The sequence below is a fragment of the Drosophila busckii genome, chromosome X (genome assembly GCF_011750605.1).
Source record: "Drosophila busckii strain San Diego stock center, stock number 13000-0081.31 chromosome X, ASM1175060v1, whole genome shotgun sequence".
NCBI lineage: Eukaryota > Metazoa > Arthropoda > Insecta > Diptera > Drosophilidae > Drosophila > Drosophila busckii.
In genome coordinates this window covers 14557696-14571764 of record NC_046608.1, presented here as the reverse complement: position 1 = coordinate 14571764, position 14069 = coordinate 14557696, and the positions used below count along the sequence as shown (strand labels likewise).

Here is a 14069-nt window from a genome sequence, read left to right as displayed (position 1 = left end):
AATTGAAGCCCGACGTTTGACGATCAGCGCTCTGTGGGCATTGCCACATCTTTCATCTCACTTGACCCCAAGTTTATCAGCGCATCTGCCGGACGATTTAACTCAAACAAAAAAAAAAAAAAACAAAACACATCAGCGGCTTTTGTTCATGTACATTGCTTACGATTGTTTGCACAATTAAAGTCAATAATTTTTATTATTTTATTCATATGACAAATGTGAGCAATGCGCAGTGCAGTGCAGCAGCGAAAAGCTTTAGGCTTTGGGCTTAGCATGAGCTTAAAGCTGCTTGCATGATTAGTCATGATCAATTGTAAGCTTCAAGCAAGTCTCTTGAAAATTCTAGAAATATTTACAACGGCAAAAAATTACGTTTGGCTGAAATAAATAATTTAATTCATTTATTTAATACGTAGCTGAAGTATTTTCGATTACTTAGAAGTTGTGCTAATGCAAAATAGTGTAAAATAATATTTAATTGTCTTTGAAATTATGCAAAACATTTGAAAAAATTAATGTTCTTGAATTATTTTATTATTCTCAATTGATGAGATCATCATCAAAATTAAAATAAAAGCAATCTTAGTATTATTTATTTATTTAATGTCAACTATGAACATTCGACGATAAAAGAAAAATCTTACATAAAATATATAAAATTAAATTTAAAAGTTATTTAAAATTATGTTTTTGCTTTTAGAGATGATAAGCTTATAGATTGACAGTGTTAAACAGACCCAACATTCATTGCAAGGATTGGGGAAAACCCAATCAGGTCTCGGGGGAGTGTTAATTATTTAAAAAAGTTAAGTTAAAAAGTTATTTAACAAATGTATTTGATAAAATGATTAATGAAAAAGAAAACGAACACAAAACGAACTGTGTGGGGCAAGTGCAGAGTGCAGGCAAATGTTGTGGCAAGTTGCATAGACAAGTGCTCTAACAAAAGGCCAAAACAGACTAGAAGGGAGGGGGAGTGGCAGTGTTGTTGGGGGTGGAAGGTTGAGTTGTCGAGGTGACATGTTTGCCCGGCTGGCTATTAAATTTTTAATCAAGTTAAAGTGTTGCCAAACACTTTATTCAGCCATGAAGACAGACAACTAACTACTAACAAAGACTGTGATTGCGTGTGTGTTAGTGTGTGTGTATGTGAAACATGCTGCGGGCTTATCCTGCTTGCTTGTCGTGTTAGTTATGCATTCATTCATTCATTCATTCATTCATTCATACGTACATTCATTTCGTTTCATTGCGTTTATTACAACTCAACGTTGGCATAACCGCATTGTATGCAACTGCACCACAGACTACCCCACCCCACCCCTCACTCCTCAGCGCCCCCCAAGTTGCTGCTGCTGCTGCTGCAACATGCGCTCTTCTTGTCGAGCACGTTCTTTTTGGCAAGTTTCTTATTTCTGTGTCGCTTTTGTGTTTGAATTAAATGCAAATAAATTGTCAACTGCAGTTAAATAAATTTTTAATTTATCACTCTCTCTCGCTCTATGTGTGTGTGTGTGTGTGTGTGTGTGTGACTAGTCAAAGACAACTGTTTGAGTGGGTGTGCCAAGCTGGTTAGACTTGTTATAGGGCGCGTGCCACAGCCCAGAGCAACCAACTGACGCCCACCCATGGCTCGCAGCTCGCAGCACTGGAAGGCAGTAAAATCTACGTATTATGTAAATAGCTTTATAAAGTTTTCATTTCTCATTTGCGGCTACTTGACAAAAGGAATTTCAACTTTTGCTGCGCTTTGTCAACTTGCAGCGTGTGTTGACTTTGAAATGACTTTTCTCTAAAAAAAATCTGCATAATATCAACATATGTTGGCAAGTATGCAAAGATAGTTCGAATAGAGTTCTATACCGCATTATATATCGATAATATGCAAGTGCAATGATGGATTAATATCTATATTTTGAATATGTTTTATGCTTTATTTAAAAAATTGTTGTTAAGCTAGAGTGCGTAATAATTGGATAAGAGATAATATCGATACAATAAATAATATAATTGAATATTAAGCTAACTTCGATAACACGAATAATCGTTTATGTCAAATATTTTAACTAGCGTTAAACGCGAGCTGCTTATCGATACTATCGATAGCTGCATTGCTAATAATCGATACATGTCGCTGTAAATCTAAATTTAGCATCAGCTTATTTATAACCACTTTCTATTACATTAGGGACTCGTAGCCCCTTGACATGATGTCAACCATAAGTTTACACAAATATATATGTATATATATATTATAGTATGGCATATGTGCATATGGAAAGTTGAATAAATCGCGGTTGATTATTTAAATTAGCGAAATGAGTGACAGACCGCACAGAACGCGAAACACGAAACCAAAAATACACACTCATGGCTCTCAAATTGAATAGATTCGTGGTGATGATGACCGAAAAAAATTAAAGAACACCCAACAAGAAAACAAACACATTTATGTGCGAGGCAGAGCAGAGCAGAGCAGCGAACAAAGCGTTGATGAACCAAAGTACCAAAAAGCAAACGCAGCGGACAACAAATGGGCGAGCTACTGCTCTGCTTTGTGTGAATAGCGAACATAACGCTGCATAACGCAGTTGAGAGCAGGTGTGACAAGAGCGGAGCAGAGCAGAGCAGAGCGGAGCGGAGCGGAGAGGCCAACAAAACAAATTCCATATTTTCGGAAAATGTATTCAGTGCAGGGGCGACATTCGCAGCGGCAACGAAAGCGACAGCCACACACACACACGCAAGCGTAAAGAGAGAAAGTAGCGAATTACAAGAAGCAAGAAAAAAAAAAAGAAATTAAAGCGAAAAGTGTAAAGTGCAAAGTGCAACCGCCCAAGCAAACGACGCGCGCCAAGACACAGGCACAGCAAAGAAAAAAAACCAGAAAAGAAAAACTATTAAAGAAAATCGTGTCAAGCTAGCTCAAGTTGCCACAGCGCACAGCAGGAGGCGGTGGCAAGGTTGCAGCAACATTGCAACGGAAATGGCCAAATTAGTGACTTACATCTTTATCGTTAGCTCGCTGATACTTTGGTATCTGCTGCTGTTTGGTGGCACGCGTGGCATGCTGCGCGGCGTGCAGGCCACCAATGGCCATGGCAGCCAGCTGGAGGGGCGTGACTTTCATCATCATGGCGGCAGCCATCACATACGCCGTAAGTGGAAACGAGCAACTGACACTTGACACACCAAATACTACTATTTATTTTCTCGCTCAGGTAACATCAATCACTGCTGGCGCCGCTACGATGGCTACAATCTGCAGAATACCATTGTCAATAAGAAGGAGGAGCTCAAGAAGCCGTATGGCATACTCTGCAACTTCAAGTGCACTTGGATCTTTACCATTAAGTGAGCGAAGCAGCTAAGCAGTCTTCACTTCGATTGCCATTTAATTTTGTTTTCTTTGCTTGCAGTTTTCCCACATGCGAGTTCATCTATGACTACAAGTTATCCTGCGTGCTGTTCACCTCACTGCCCGATTGTACGAATGTCAAGTGCACGCTGCTCAACTTCTTTAGCTAGTTCGATTAATATCGTTCTATTGCCTAGCAAATTGATCGTGAGCTAGCCAGCTAGCCAGCTAGCTGCTGTTATCGTTCATATGCGATAACTTTTGTTCACAACTAAACTAAACTGTTATAGTTATCGCCCGCATTTTTGTCAACTGTACTCAATATTTATTTATCATAATTTTAAGCAATTCTTTTTTTTTTGTATTTTTTTTTCATACCGCTTAAGTCGCGCTCTATATGTTTAAGTTTAAATATTTGGGCTTGCCTTTTATAAGTAAATCGTACTGACGCTTTATTGAATTATTCAATACGCTTTTAATTAAATTGCAGGCAAAGAAATAAAGTGACTGCGGCCAAAGCAAACAGCATGTTACATATTACGCATACGCCATGTGGTGTACACACACAGCCATTGCATTCATTTAGCAAACGAGTGGCTTCATTTCAAAAAGCTGCAATTCCTGCCACGCCCCACTGAACAAAGCATAGCTGATGGGAGGCGGCGGCGGTAGCGGCGGCGGCACAGCTGCAACAGCCAAAAAACCAATTCACCTTTACACAGACACAAAAATATACGTATACGTTATATATATTTTATTTTATTTATTATCGTTTATCTTTCTTTCTTTTTTTTTTTTTTTTTGTTGCAGTAACAAATTTGAATAACACTTTGTTAGCTGCGCAAGCAGTTTTCAGTTTTGTTGCTTATCTGCACGATTGAAAGCTATGTATATATATATATATGTGTAGAGAGACAACCCATGGCCAAAAAACTTAAAAAGGGGGTCGCAGCGCTTACCTGTGCAAACTTCTCTCGCTCGAACCGAACCGAACCGAAAAGAGCCGCAAATAAATCGTTCGACATTTATAAGCCAGTCAAAGTTATGCCAAAGCGCTGTTGAAATTTCGTGCGCGTTTAACTGACTTGACTAAGAAGATGGGGGATGGGGATAAGGGGTGGGGGATGAGGTCGAGCTGTCAAGCTAGCTACCTGGGTGAGCGCTTAAATGTGGCCAGAAAGCTGCTGCGTGCTAAAAATAAGATAAATTATGTGGCTTGTAGTCAATGGAGCTGTTAACTTACGCAGCTGTGCCGCCAACTTTGACACCACCACCGCCACCAACACGCCCACCCAATAGACACAACTTAGCTGTTGGGTGTGGGAAGCTGGAGGCCACACCGATTGATTTCTTGTGCCAGCTTACAGCTTACAGTTACTTTAGATACTTTCACTAGCAATATGCTGCGCATTCAATGCAAATTTCGTAGCTGCTGCTGCTGCTGCTGATGCTTGTTTCGCTTTATGGGGTCGCAGTTTAATAGAATCAAATGAAATGACATTGATCGCTGAAGGCCACTAGCCCTACCCCCCTTCTCGCCACTGCAACCGCTTTGACCTACTACTAATACTTTTGGAACAGTGGGGCAAGTAAATAAGTTATGAAGTAGCAATAGCCAAAATACAGTTCATCTAAATCAATGAACAATCGCATAAAATAAATACAAATATTTTATATTATAACACAACATATTATAATTTGTTCAAAAATTATGTGAGATTTTTTTTTAACATATTTAATTTATAAAATAAGTAAAATAAGCAATAAGTTTTATACAATGGTAATGTAAATATTAACAGACTTAAGTTGTAATTCGCATTTGGATTTTTTTGACTTATAAAAGAAAATAACTAATTATAATTTTTTAGTAAGGAATTTGAAGTAATTTTTATAAGCTCCTTTAATTTTAAATATAACCAGATTTTGGTTCTTATTATTTTATTTTATTTGCAAGTTTTAGATTTACTTAACTTATTTTATCACGTATTTTATTTTATTTTGTTTGTTAATATTATAAAGATTTTTATATTTATATAATATTATATATTTGAACAGTTTTATTCAATTATTTTGTGTTTATTTAATTGTTAGTTCTCATATTTTTGTGCCACTGTGCCTAGTCGACAGCAGATCAGCTCAAACAACAACAAGCAAGCCCAAAGCACATCCAACGCATTTTCAATTGTAACAGTATCCGTAAGCAAGCTATCGCTCTACATAAACAGCTCTTTTGTAACTGTAACTATAGCTGTATTTGTATCTATAGCTGTAGCTGTATCTGTATCTGTGACTGTATCTGTATGTGGGTCGTGGTCGTTGTGCGTTATGCGTTGATTGGAGCTCGTTAGAATTCAGTTTGGCCGCGCTACTGTTTCAATGCTGATTGGCAAATTACAGCAATTTCTGCTGCTGCTGCTGCTGCTGCTGCTACGCAACTATTTGATTTGGCTTTTGTTTATTTTCTGCCTTCATTTGCGCACACACCAAATTAGATTATTTCAAAATAGTTATAAACAAATTAATTGCGCATCAAGTGCGTAATATGAACATGCCTCTGACACCAATCGTGCGAAAAATGACTGACGCGTGTGCATGCAACGAAACAACGAAACGCCAGTCAAAATAATTGTATGTGACAACTGTAATATGACAATTGTAAAAGCAAATGCATTCTTTTTAAATCTAAAAGAATATTTGTTTATTAATTGGGCGCGTTGCTTAACATAATAGCTATGCCAAATAATTAGCTGTAACAACAATTATATATTTATATATTGTTTTTCACAACTAAAATAAATATTTTGATGCACTACCCAAGTCAAAAAATAATATACAAATATATATAATTGTTTCATATTATTTCAACGTTAATTTTTATTAACAAAATAAATGGCTTGCATTTAGTTCTTATAATAAATTGCCAAGTCTGATGCATTCAAAGCAAGCTCAGCTTGATATTTTTTTTTAAAATCTGTTATAGTTGATGCTTGCGAAAAATAAAAAAAATATGTGTAAGATAGATATATTTATTTATTATTTAATTTCTACTCCTTACAAGCATAATAAATATTTAAGCTTAGCGTACAAACTTTGCCATCGGGTCTACCAATAGTAAAAAACATTAATTTAAAGTTAAAAGCTGAAAGTAACTTGCTTCAAATTAATTCCATTGATATTAATTGCATTCCAAACAATTTTATATTTCATGCTCTATCATTTTTCAGCTTTTTTTTACTGCAATTCTGCAGTAAAATTATTTGACTGCGGTTATTCGATGAACTCGCGTGTGAATTTTGCATAGCCCATAGCGTTATATAGAATTTCAAAGCAGCGATTGTATGCTATGTATTTAACATATAAAAAACACAAACACACAACAATTACAATGAATTCAAATATGCTTCTTGGCTTGACTTTAATATTAAATGCAGCTTTGAAAGTTTTGTTGTATTGCAGCTTGTATACAAAATCGCTGCTTTGGGCGTCAACACAGTTGAGTGCCACTTACACACACACACGCACACATACATACATACATACACACACACACACACAAAGGACATGCGAGAGATAATTTATCAATTGTCATCAATTTAGAGGCGCGCACAAATAAAAACTTGTCGCAATTTCTTTTGCTGTGTTTATTTATTTTTCCATGTTGCTTTTTGTTTTTTTTTTTGGCATGCGTCTGTCCGTCTTGGCTGTCCTACTGCTGTGCTGCGAACAGCAGTGCTGGGCTACCTAGGCTCGACTGTATCCACAGTTATAAACGCGTCGACATTGGATTTGGTTGCGAGCAAGCGAGCAAAGGCGCTAAAATAAACACATATATATATATATATCTATCTATATAGAAGAACATGTTGAACGAGGGTCGTGCCTATGATTGTTATGCAATGCCCAAATCGATAACAGCAAAAGAAACAGCAGCGACAACTGCGACAATAATTACTTTACATACACGCGCGAGCAGCACAAAAATCGCATTAATATTATTATTAATTTTATGCTGCTTATGTGATTATAATTATGGCAGTACGTAACTGTGATTCATCAATTGATTTTCCATTATGATTATAAATTGTTTATATAATTTTTGTTGCCTATTTTTTTTGTTGGTTCTTTTTTTTTTTGTTGAAATTAGCGTGCGCACGTTGCGTATGCGTAATGCGCTTCTTGTGCGTGTGACAAATTGAGTTTTTGCCTTTTTTGCCGTGCCTATGTGTGTCTGTGTGTGTGTCTAAAATTTCAATTAATGCATATTTGATATTTCATGCATATTACGCATACGCAGCGTTAGCCTCCAAAGCATGCATAATGAAGAGCTACAACGAACGAACAACAAATTAAGCATAATTAACTTTGCTTTGCACACAGGCTGGGGCTCACAATGCTGGAAGAAACACAATTCGGGCTCCATTCAAACGCGAGATGGAGAATTTAAGCGTCCGTTTGGGATACTCTGCACCTATCGCTGCTTTCTCTGGTTTCCGCCCATGTAAGTGAACATGAACAAACAGCAATTACATTTTTAATTCTAAGCAATCGCCACATGCACAAATAAATAGATTGCAGCTAGTTTCATTTCTCTAACAAAAGGTACAACAATTGAAATAGCCAGCAGCAGTCCAGCGCAGCGCCATTGTCATAAATATTTCATTTACATTTTGACGCCATTGTTCCATGGCCATGGCCAGGGCTAATACTTTCGCACATTTTAATATTAAATTGCATTTATGTTTATATGCTTAGCATAAGCTTAATTAATATATTTTAGCCGCAGCGCTTAAGCCAAACAAATACGTTTTTTTTCTCAATTTCAAATTTAAACTAATTACTACACTTTTGCCTATTTGCAGCTATCCCTACTGTGAATTCATATTCGATTTGCGCTTATCCAGGCATTTCACTTCATTTCCGGACTGCTATGAGATACGCTGCAATGAGACCTTCACATTCTTTGGCAACGAGCCACAATTTTGAATGAATGAACACTATACTATATATCTAATATACTAAAACTATTGTTATATAACTTACTTCTATTTTTTTTTTTTTGTTTTTTTTTGTTTTCACTCGTATTGTTAATTATATGACATAATAAATATATATGTATTGTATATGCCCAAGAGTGTGTTTGTATACTGACGTCAGTAACTGTAACTGTCCATTAGCTGTTGACAACTTGCGTATAATTTCCGTTGCCTTTTGTTTAGAGACCTATGAAAAATATAAGCGCGGCGCCAAAGGCAAACAAACAAATAAAATAATATACACTTATTGTAGTTGGCAAGTTTACAGCTGCTGCTGACTAGCAAATATGCTTAAGGTCAACTCGTTTGCTCAACCAGTACAGTCAACACTCTATTGAGGCAATCTCTGTATTGCTAATATTTCTAAACAAACAACTCTATTATTCTCCATTTTAATTTTTACATTTACATTTCTATTAATTTAAATCACTTTTAAATTAGTTATAGAAGTTATTTCATTTGTTTATTTATTTATTTCTAAGCTCTTTTATAGAATGCCTACTGTATTATTATTTAGAAATAGACACTCGCACATGTACGTAGAGCATTTGTAAAGGCATTTTGCAGGCTCAGCTAAGAAATTTGCATAAAATTAGCATTCTAATTGACAATGAGCTGGTCCTAGCAATGGAGAATAGTCTGTTGTGTCAATTGTCTGATGGGTTAAGAGCAACTTGGCGTTAAGGGGCAGGGCAGGCAACCCAAGAGTTAATTGTTTGTTTAGTATCATAAAAATACAGTTTACGCCATTTTTAGCAACAACACGTGCATGTCCAAAACCAGACCCTGTTACCGCTATTACGTATACGTAACGTATACGTATACACAACTAAAACTACCAAACCGTGCGCCAGCAACAGCAACAACAATGACAACAACAAGAACAAAAGGCTAAAACCAGACAAAATGCTCGTCGCCTGGCGAACTTTTAACTTTTGCAAAACTTAATTGTTCGTCTGTGCTCGTTGGAGCGCACAATACTCGAAATAAAGCAGCAGGCCAGCAGACTCTGGGGAAATGAGAAAATGTATAAAATGTGTAAAGTGTTGACTGTTTACAGGACACTAGGATTTGCGTATCTGACAGCTGAGCAGCTGTTTAGAAATTGCCTATTCAACGCCCTTTCAATTGTCTCTATCTCAGTCGCTTTAATAACTTGCAACTTATCGAAAACTGCTTTTGGCACAATCTCAATCTCAATCTCAATTCGTATTTAGATTAAAAAATTAATTATGCACTTGCTAACTAACTAATGCTTGGGCATTGATGTGTGTAAACTACACGTAAAATAGTCAAAATGTAATTACGACTGGAATGTTGTTGGCACTTATCGCTTACTGCGCAAACTTATTTAACTTTTCGTTTTCGTTTCTTTAGCTTGCCAGCCAAAGCAAAAGAAATTATTTATACGATTTTTCGAGACAGTTGCGAAGGTGCCACGCCCCCCGCTTGGATATATAAATAAAGTACCATTGGCTGCTGCCATTGCAGTTGCTGCTTGACAGAACTCTGAGTAACTCTCATATCCACAAGTCGCAGGCGCAGCCAAACTAAAAGTTTTCTTCTTCCTTCCATTTTTTTTTTTTTTTGGATTTCAACGGCTGCTCCAAAACTTTATTTTTTGAAGCAGTATTAGCGAAAATGAAACTTTTACTTTTCATTCTTCAACTCGGCTTTTTGCTGCTTGCAGTTAGCGCAGATGGTTAGCAGTTTATAGCATTTTGGGCAACTTTTTAACGTGCTCTATTATATATGGCATACATCTCTCTATTCCTTTCTTGCTTGCAGCAGATGCTGAGCCATCAAAACCCCAGTTGGGTAGTGGGACCAGACCAAGATCTATGTATTGCAAGCGCTTTGCAGCTATGAGTAAGTAAATTATAATTTTGAAACGTAACCCTATCTATTTTTATATCCCATACAGTAAGGGGATCCGATCAGCGTTGTGAGAAGCATTTCACAATCTTCCCAACACACTCCAAATGTAATTTCTCTTGCGATGAAATCGGCCATTTGAGGTTAGCCGTGCTTATAACTGTGCTGGTCTTTTCCTTCTTAACTAAACTTTCATTTACAGAATTGACGACTGTAAGCCACATTTCTTTGGCAAGAATACCTATCCACAGTGCAACGATATCTACTGTGATGTTAGCTCAGCAACTACAACTTCGGAGGCCACATCAACAGCATCAACAGCATCACCCACAACCACAACCACAAAAAAACCACCAAAACGTCCAGGTACAACCACAAAGTCTACGACCGAACCAGCTCATATGACTTTGACAACACGCAATACAACAACGACTACATCAACAATAGCACCCAATCCAACAGACACAACTTCCCCTGAAGCCACACAAAATACGGATTCAACTACATCCCCTACTCCAAGTACTTCCAATATACCAGAAACATCTGAAGAAGCACTTACACCAATGGGCACAAGTCCCACTCCACCGCCTACTCCAACTGAAGAGCCACAAGTGGGCACAGTGTACTCCACCCCACGCAAATACTTCCAACTTACGAAAAAATAAAGAGACACTTACACCAAGGGCACAAGTTCCACGCCACCGCCTACTCAAATACTTCAATGATACAGAAACAACTAAGACCCATCGTACAACAATGCACAAGTCGCACTCCACATCCTATTTCGATAATACTTCAAGCTATACCAGAAACAACTGAGACCACTGACAAAATGGCACAAGTCCCGCCACCCCTACTCCAAATATTCCTATATTCAGAACACTGAAGAGGCACTTACACCAATGGCCAACAAGTTTCCACTCCACCGCCTACTCAAATACTTCAAGGTATTACGAAACAATGAAGAACCATAACAATGGGCACAAGTAGACTCACCCCGACTCTAGAATACTGTCCATTATACAGAAACAACTGAAAAGACCACTACAACAAGGGCACAAATCATCATCCTATTTCGAAATACTTCCAATATACAGAACAACTGAAGACCCTTACAACATGGCACAAGTCCACTCACATCATATTCGAAATCTTCCAAGATACCTAGAAACAACTAAACCACTACAACAATGGCACAAGTCCAGCACATACTCAAATTTACTGTCCTATTTTCAGAACACTGAGAGACACTTTACACCAATGGCACAGTTCATCCACCGCCTACTCCAATACTTCCAAATATACCAAACAACTGAGAACTTACAACAATGGACAATGTCCGCACCCCTACTCAATACTTTCTATATGCCAGAAACAACTAAGACCATTACAACAATAGGCACAAGTCCACTCCAAATCCATCGAAATATTCCAAGCTATTACCAGAACAAACTGAAGACCACTTACAAAATGGGACAGTCCACGCCACCCCTACTCCCAATACTTCCTATTATACCAAACAATGAAGACCCTACACAATGGGCACAAGTAGTAATCACCCCCTACTCAAATATTCCAATATCGCGAAACAATGAAGACCCATTACAACAATGGGCACAACCCACTCCACATGCCTATTCGAAATACTGCAATATACAGAAAAACTGAGCCAATTAAACATGGGCACAAGTCCCACGCACCCCTACTCCAATACTTCCTATATTCAGAAACTGAAGACCACTTACAACAATGGGCACAAGTCCCACTCCACACCCTATTCGAAATACTTCCAATATACTAGAAACAACTGAAGAACCACTTACATCACTTTTGACAACTATTATAGAATCGACTACTGATAAATCGACTGATGTGACTGTACAACCTCTGACAGATTCGAGACATTGTAGAATCGTTTGTAACTGATTTGAATGCACACTAAATAAATAAACTTTCGACTTGGATTACTTGCAGATTTAGACGGGTGTGATGAAGAGGATTATACTTATGAATAAGTGTCAATCTTAAAAAAATCATGTAATACTTGGTGTTGGGATTTCTATGCATAATATTTAAACATATATAACCAGGCAAAACGATACTATGAATAGATCGAAAACAATTATGGTGATGGGTATAAATTTAAGAATAAAACGAACATTTGCATTTGAATACCACTCTTGTTGTAATTCGGATAAGCTTTACACCCTTCTGTGTTAAATTTTTATTGTTGCACTTGACATTATAAGCAATTATGATGAAATGCCTAAGCGCAATTGTGTGAGTCCGAAAACGAAAACAAGCGTGTGGAGAAATATGTGTGAGGGTCGAGTGTTTGACAAAAAGTAGAAAATACTTTTTCTATATGTTGGGTACAATATTGAAGGAAAATATATTTTATGTGTAAATAATATATTTTTCAAGTATTTGTGCCACAGTGCGAATGGGTTATGTTAATCATGGGCTAAAAATTTGCATATCAAGTTTTTTGTTTGTTGATTTAATCAAGTGCCGCAGTCAATTTAACGACACACACACACACACACACACACACACATATACATATATATAGCGAGAATGCGACGCAACATTGCGTATACGTAATGGCATTTAGTGAGGCTGTTTTTGTGTGTGGTGTGAGTTAAGCGCGTAGTTAGCACACAGAACAGTCAGTCGCCCCAAACGGCAAACAGCAAACGGACAAACAACCGTGTGCATAAGACAAAATAAATCGCAAAATGAATGCTAGCCAAGTGTTGTTACGCCTATGCATCTGGCTGGGCCTGGGACTGCTGATGGGCTGCACTGGCTTTGGCCAGTTCCATATGAAGCGCTATCAGCTGCAGCGTGGCTACAATAATCCGGATGATTCCAGCGAGAACGACAATAGCGTGTTGCGTAAGTAGTTTGACCCTCGGGCCCAGGCCCTGGCAGCCATGGCATACGAATCGAATTAACGCTCTGTTTTTTTTTTTTTTTTCCACCTTTCCAGGCTCATATCGTCGCTGCATGTGGGAGCAGTCAAAGTTTCTGCCACGCCGCTTGGTACTGCTGAGCCTCTGCTCGAATTTGTTCTGCGAGAATAATCAGATCATGCCGCGCTCCAGGTCTATTTTCGTAGTGGAAAAAATATCTAGACCGAATGAGTAGTGTTGCCAAAATCAAATTCTTGTAGTTGCATGCCACACACACAGAAATTCTATTACTGCACTTTTGTGCCACAAGCTAATGCAACGCTCTTTCTATTCTGTTTTCTTTTTTTTTTTTTTGCCAGCTGCCTGGACATACTGCCCGAACAATGCGAGCAGGGCGATGAGGAGGATCTGATGTATAAACCGTACCCGGACTGCTGTCCCGTTTATTGCAACTTGAAGCGACGCATGCAACGCCTGCGGACGATGCACTTTCGCCATCGCATGTTGCGCAACATGCAGGATGCTGCCACCGGCACTGGCAACACGCTGCTCAGCGAAATTGGCTACAACAACTACTAGTGGCATGGCGGCCCAAAAGGATTGTTAACTTTGTTACTCATGCAGAGCGCGCACCCAACACACGTTCGATGCTTGTCGTCTAGACACAAAAAATTCACTTTACAAATACTACTCGTATAAATAAATTATATAACAAAAACGAAAAAACCAAATATGCCAAAAGCAACAAAGTATGCACTAGTTGGTTTGATTTAAGGACATTCCAAAGTTGTGCACGTTCGAAAGTTAAAGAGCCAAAAGAAATGCTTTTAATTTAATACATGAAGCGAACATTTCTATAGAGACTTAAGTCTGTAAACTTGCAAGCCA

At 37.9% G+C, this 14069-nt stretch overlaps 3 protein-coding genes across 4 annotated transcripts; all 3 read left to right on the top strand.

The window, feature by feature from the left end:
* Positions 1-2293: 2293 nt before the first annotated feature.
* Positions 2294-3670, top strand: LOC108605923. Its single transcript, XM_017995740.1, has 3 exons — positions 2294-3158; positions 3222-3354; positions 3420-3670. The coding sequence occupies exons 1-3, from the start codon at positions 2987-2989 to the stop codon at positions 3526-3528; spliced, it is 414 nt and encodes a 137-aa protein (XP_017851229.1). The 5' UTR covers positions 2294-2986; the 3' UTR covers positions 3529-3670.
* Positions 3671-7099: 3429 nt separating this feature from the next.
* LOC108606069 lies at positions 7100-8352 on the top strand. Its single transcript, XM_017995915.2, has 3 exons — positions 7100-7393; positions 7736-7856; positions 8218-8352. The coding sequence occupies exons 1-3, from the start codon at positions 7219-7221 to the stop codon at positions 8339-8341; spliced, it is 420 nt and encodes a 139-aa protein (XP_017851404.1). The 5' UTR covers positions 7100-7218; the 3' UTR covers positions 8342-8352.
* Positions 8353-12884: 4532 nt separating this feature from the next.
* LOC108605925 (uncharacterized protein CG1552) lies at positions 12885-14069 on the top strand. 2 transcript variants are annotated; one of them, XM_017995743.2, is made up of 3 exons: positions 12885-13164; positions 13259-13412; positions 13541-14069. In XM_017995743.2, the coding sequence occupies exons 1-3, from the start codon at positions 13005-13007 to the stop codon at positions 13758-13760; spliced, it is 534 nt and encodes a 177-aa protein (XP_017851232.1). In that variant the 5' UTR covers positions 12885-13004; the 3' UTR covers positions 13761-14069. The 2 variants fall into 2 exon arrangements, with proteins under 2 accessions (XP_017851232.1, XP_017851233.1); XM_017995744.2 differs by having other exon boundaries at positions 12887-13164; positions 13259-13373; positions 13541-14066.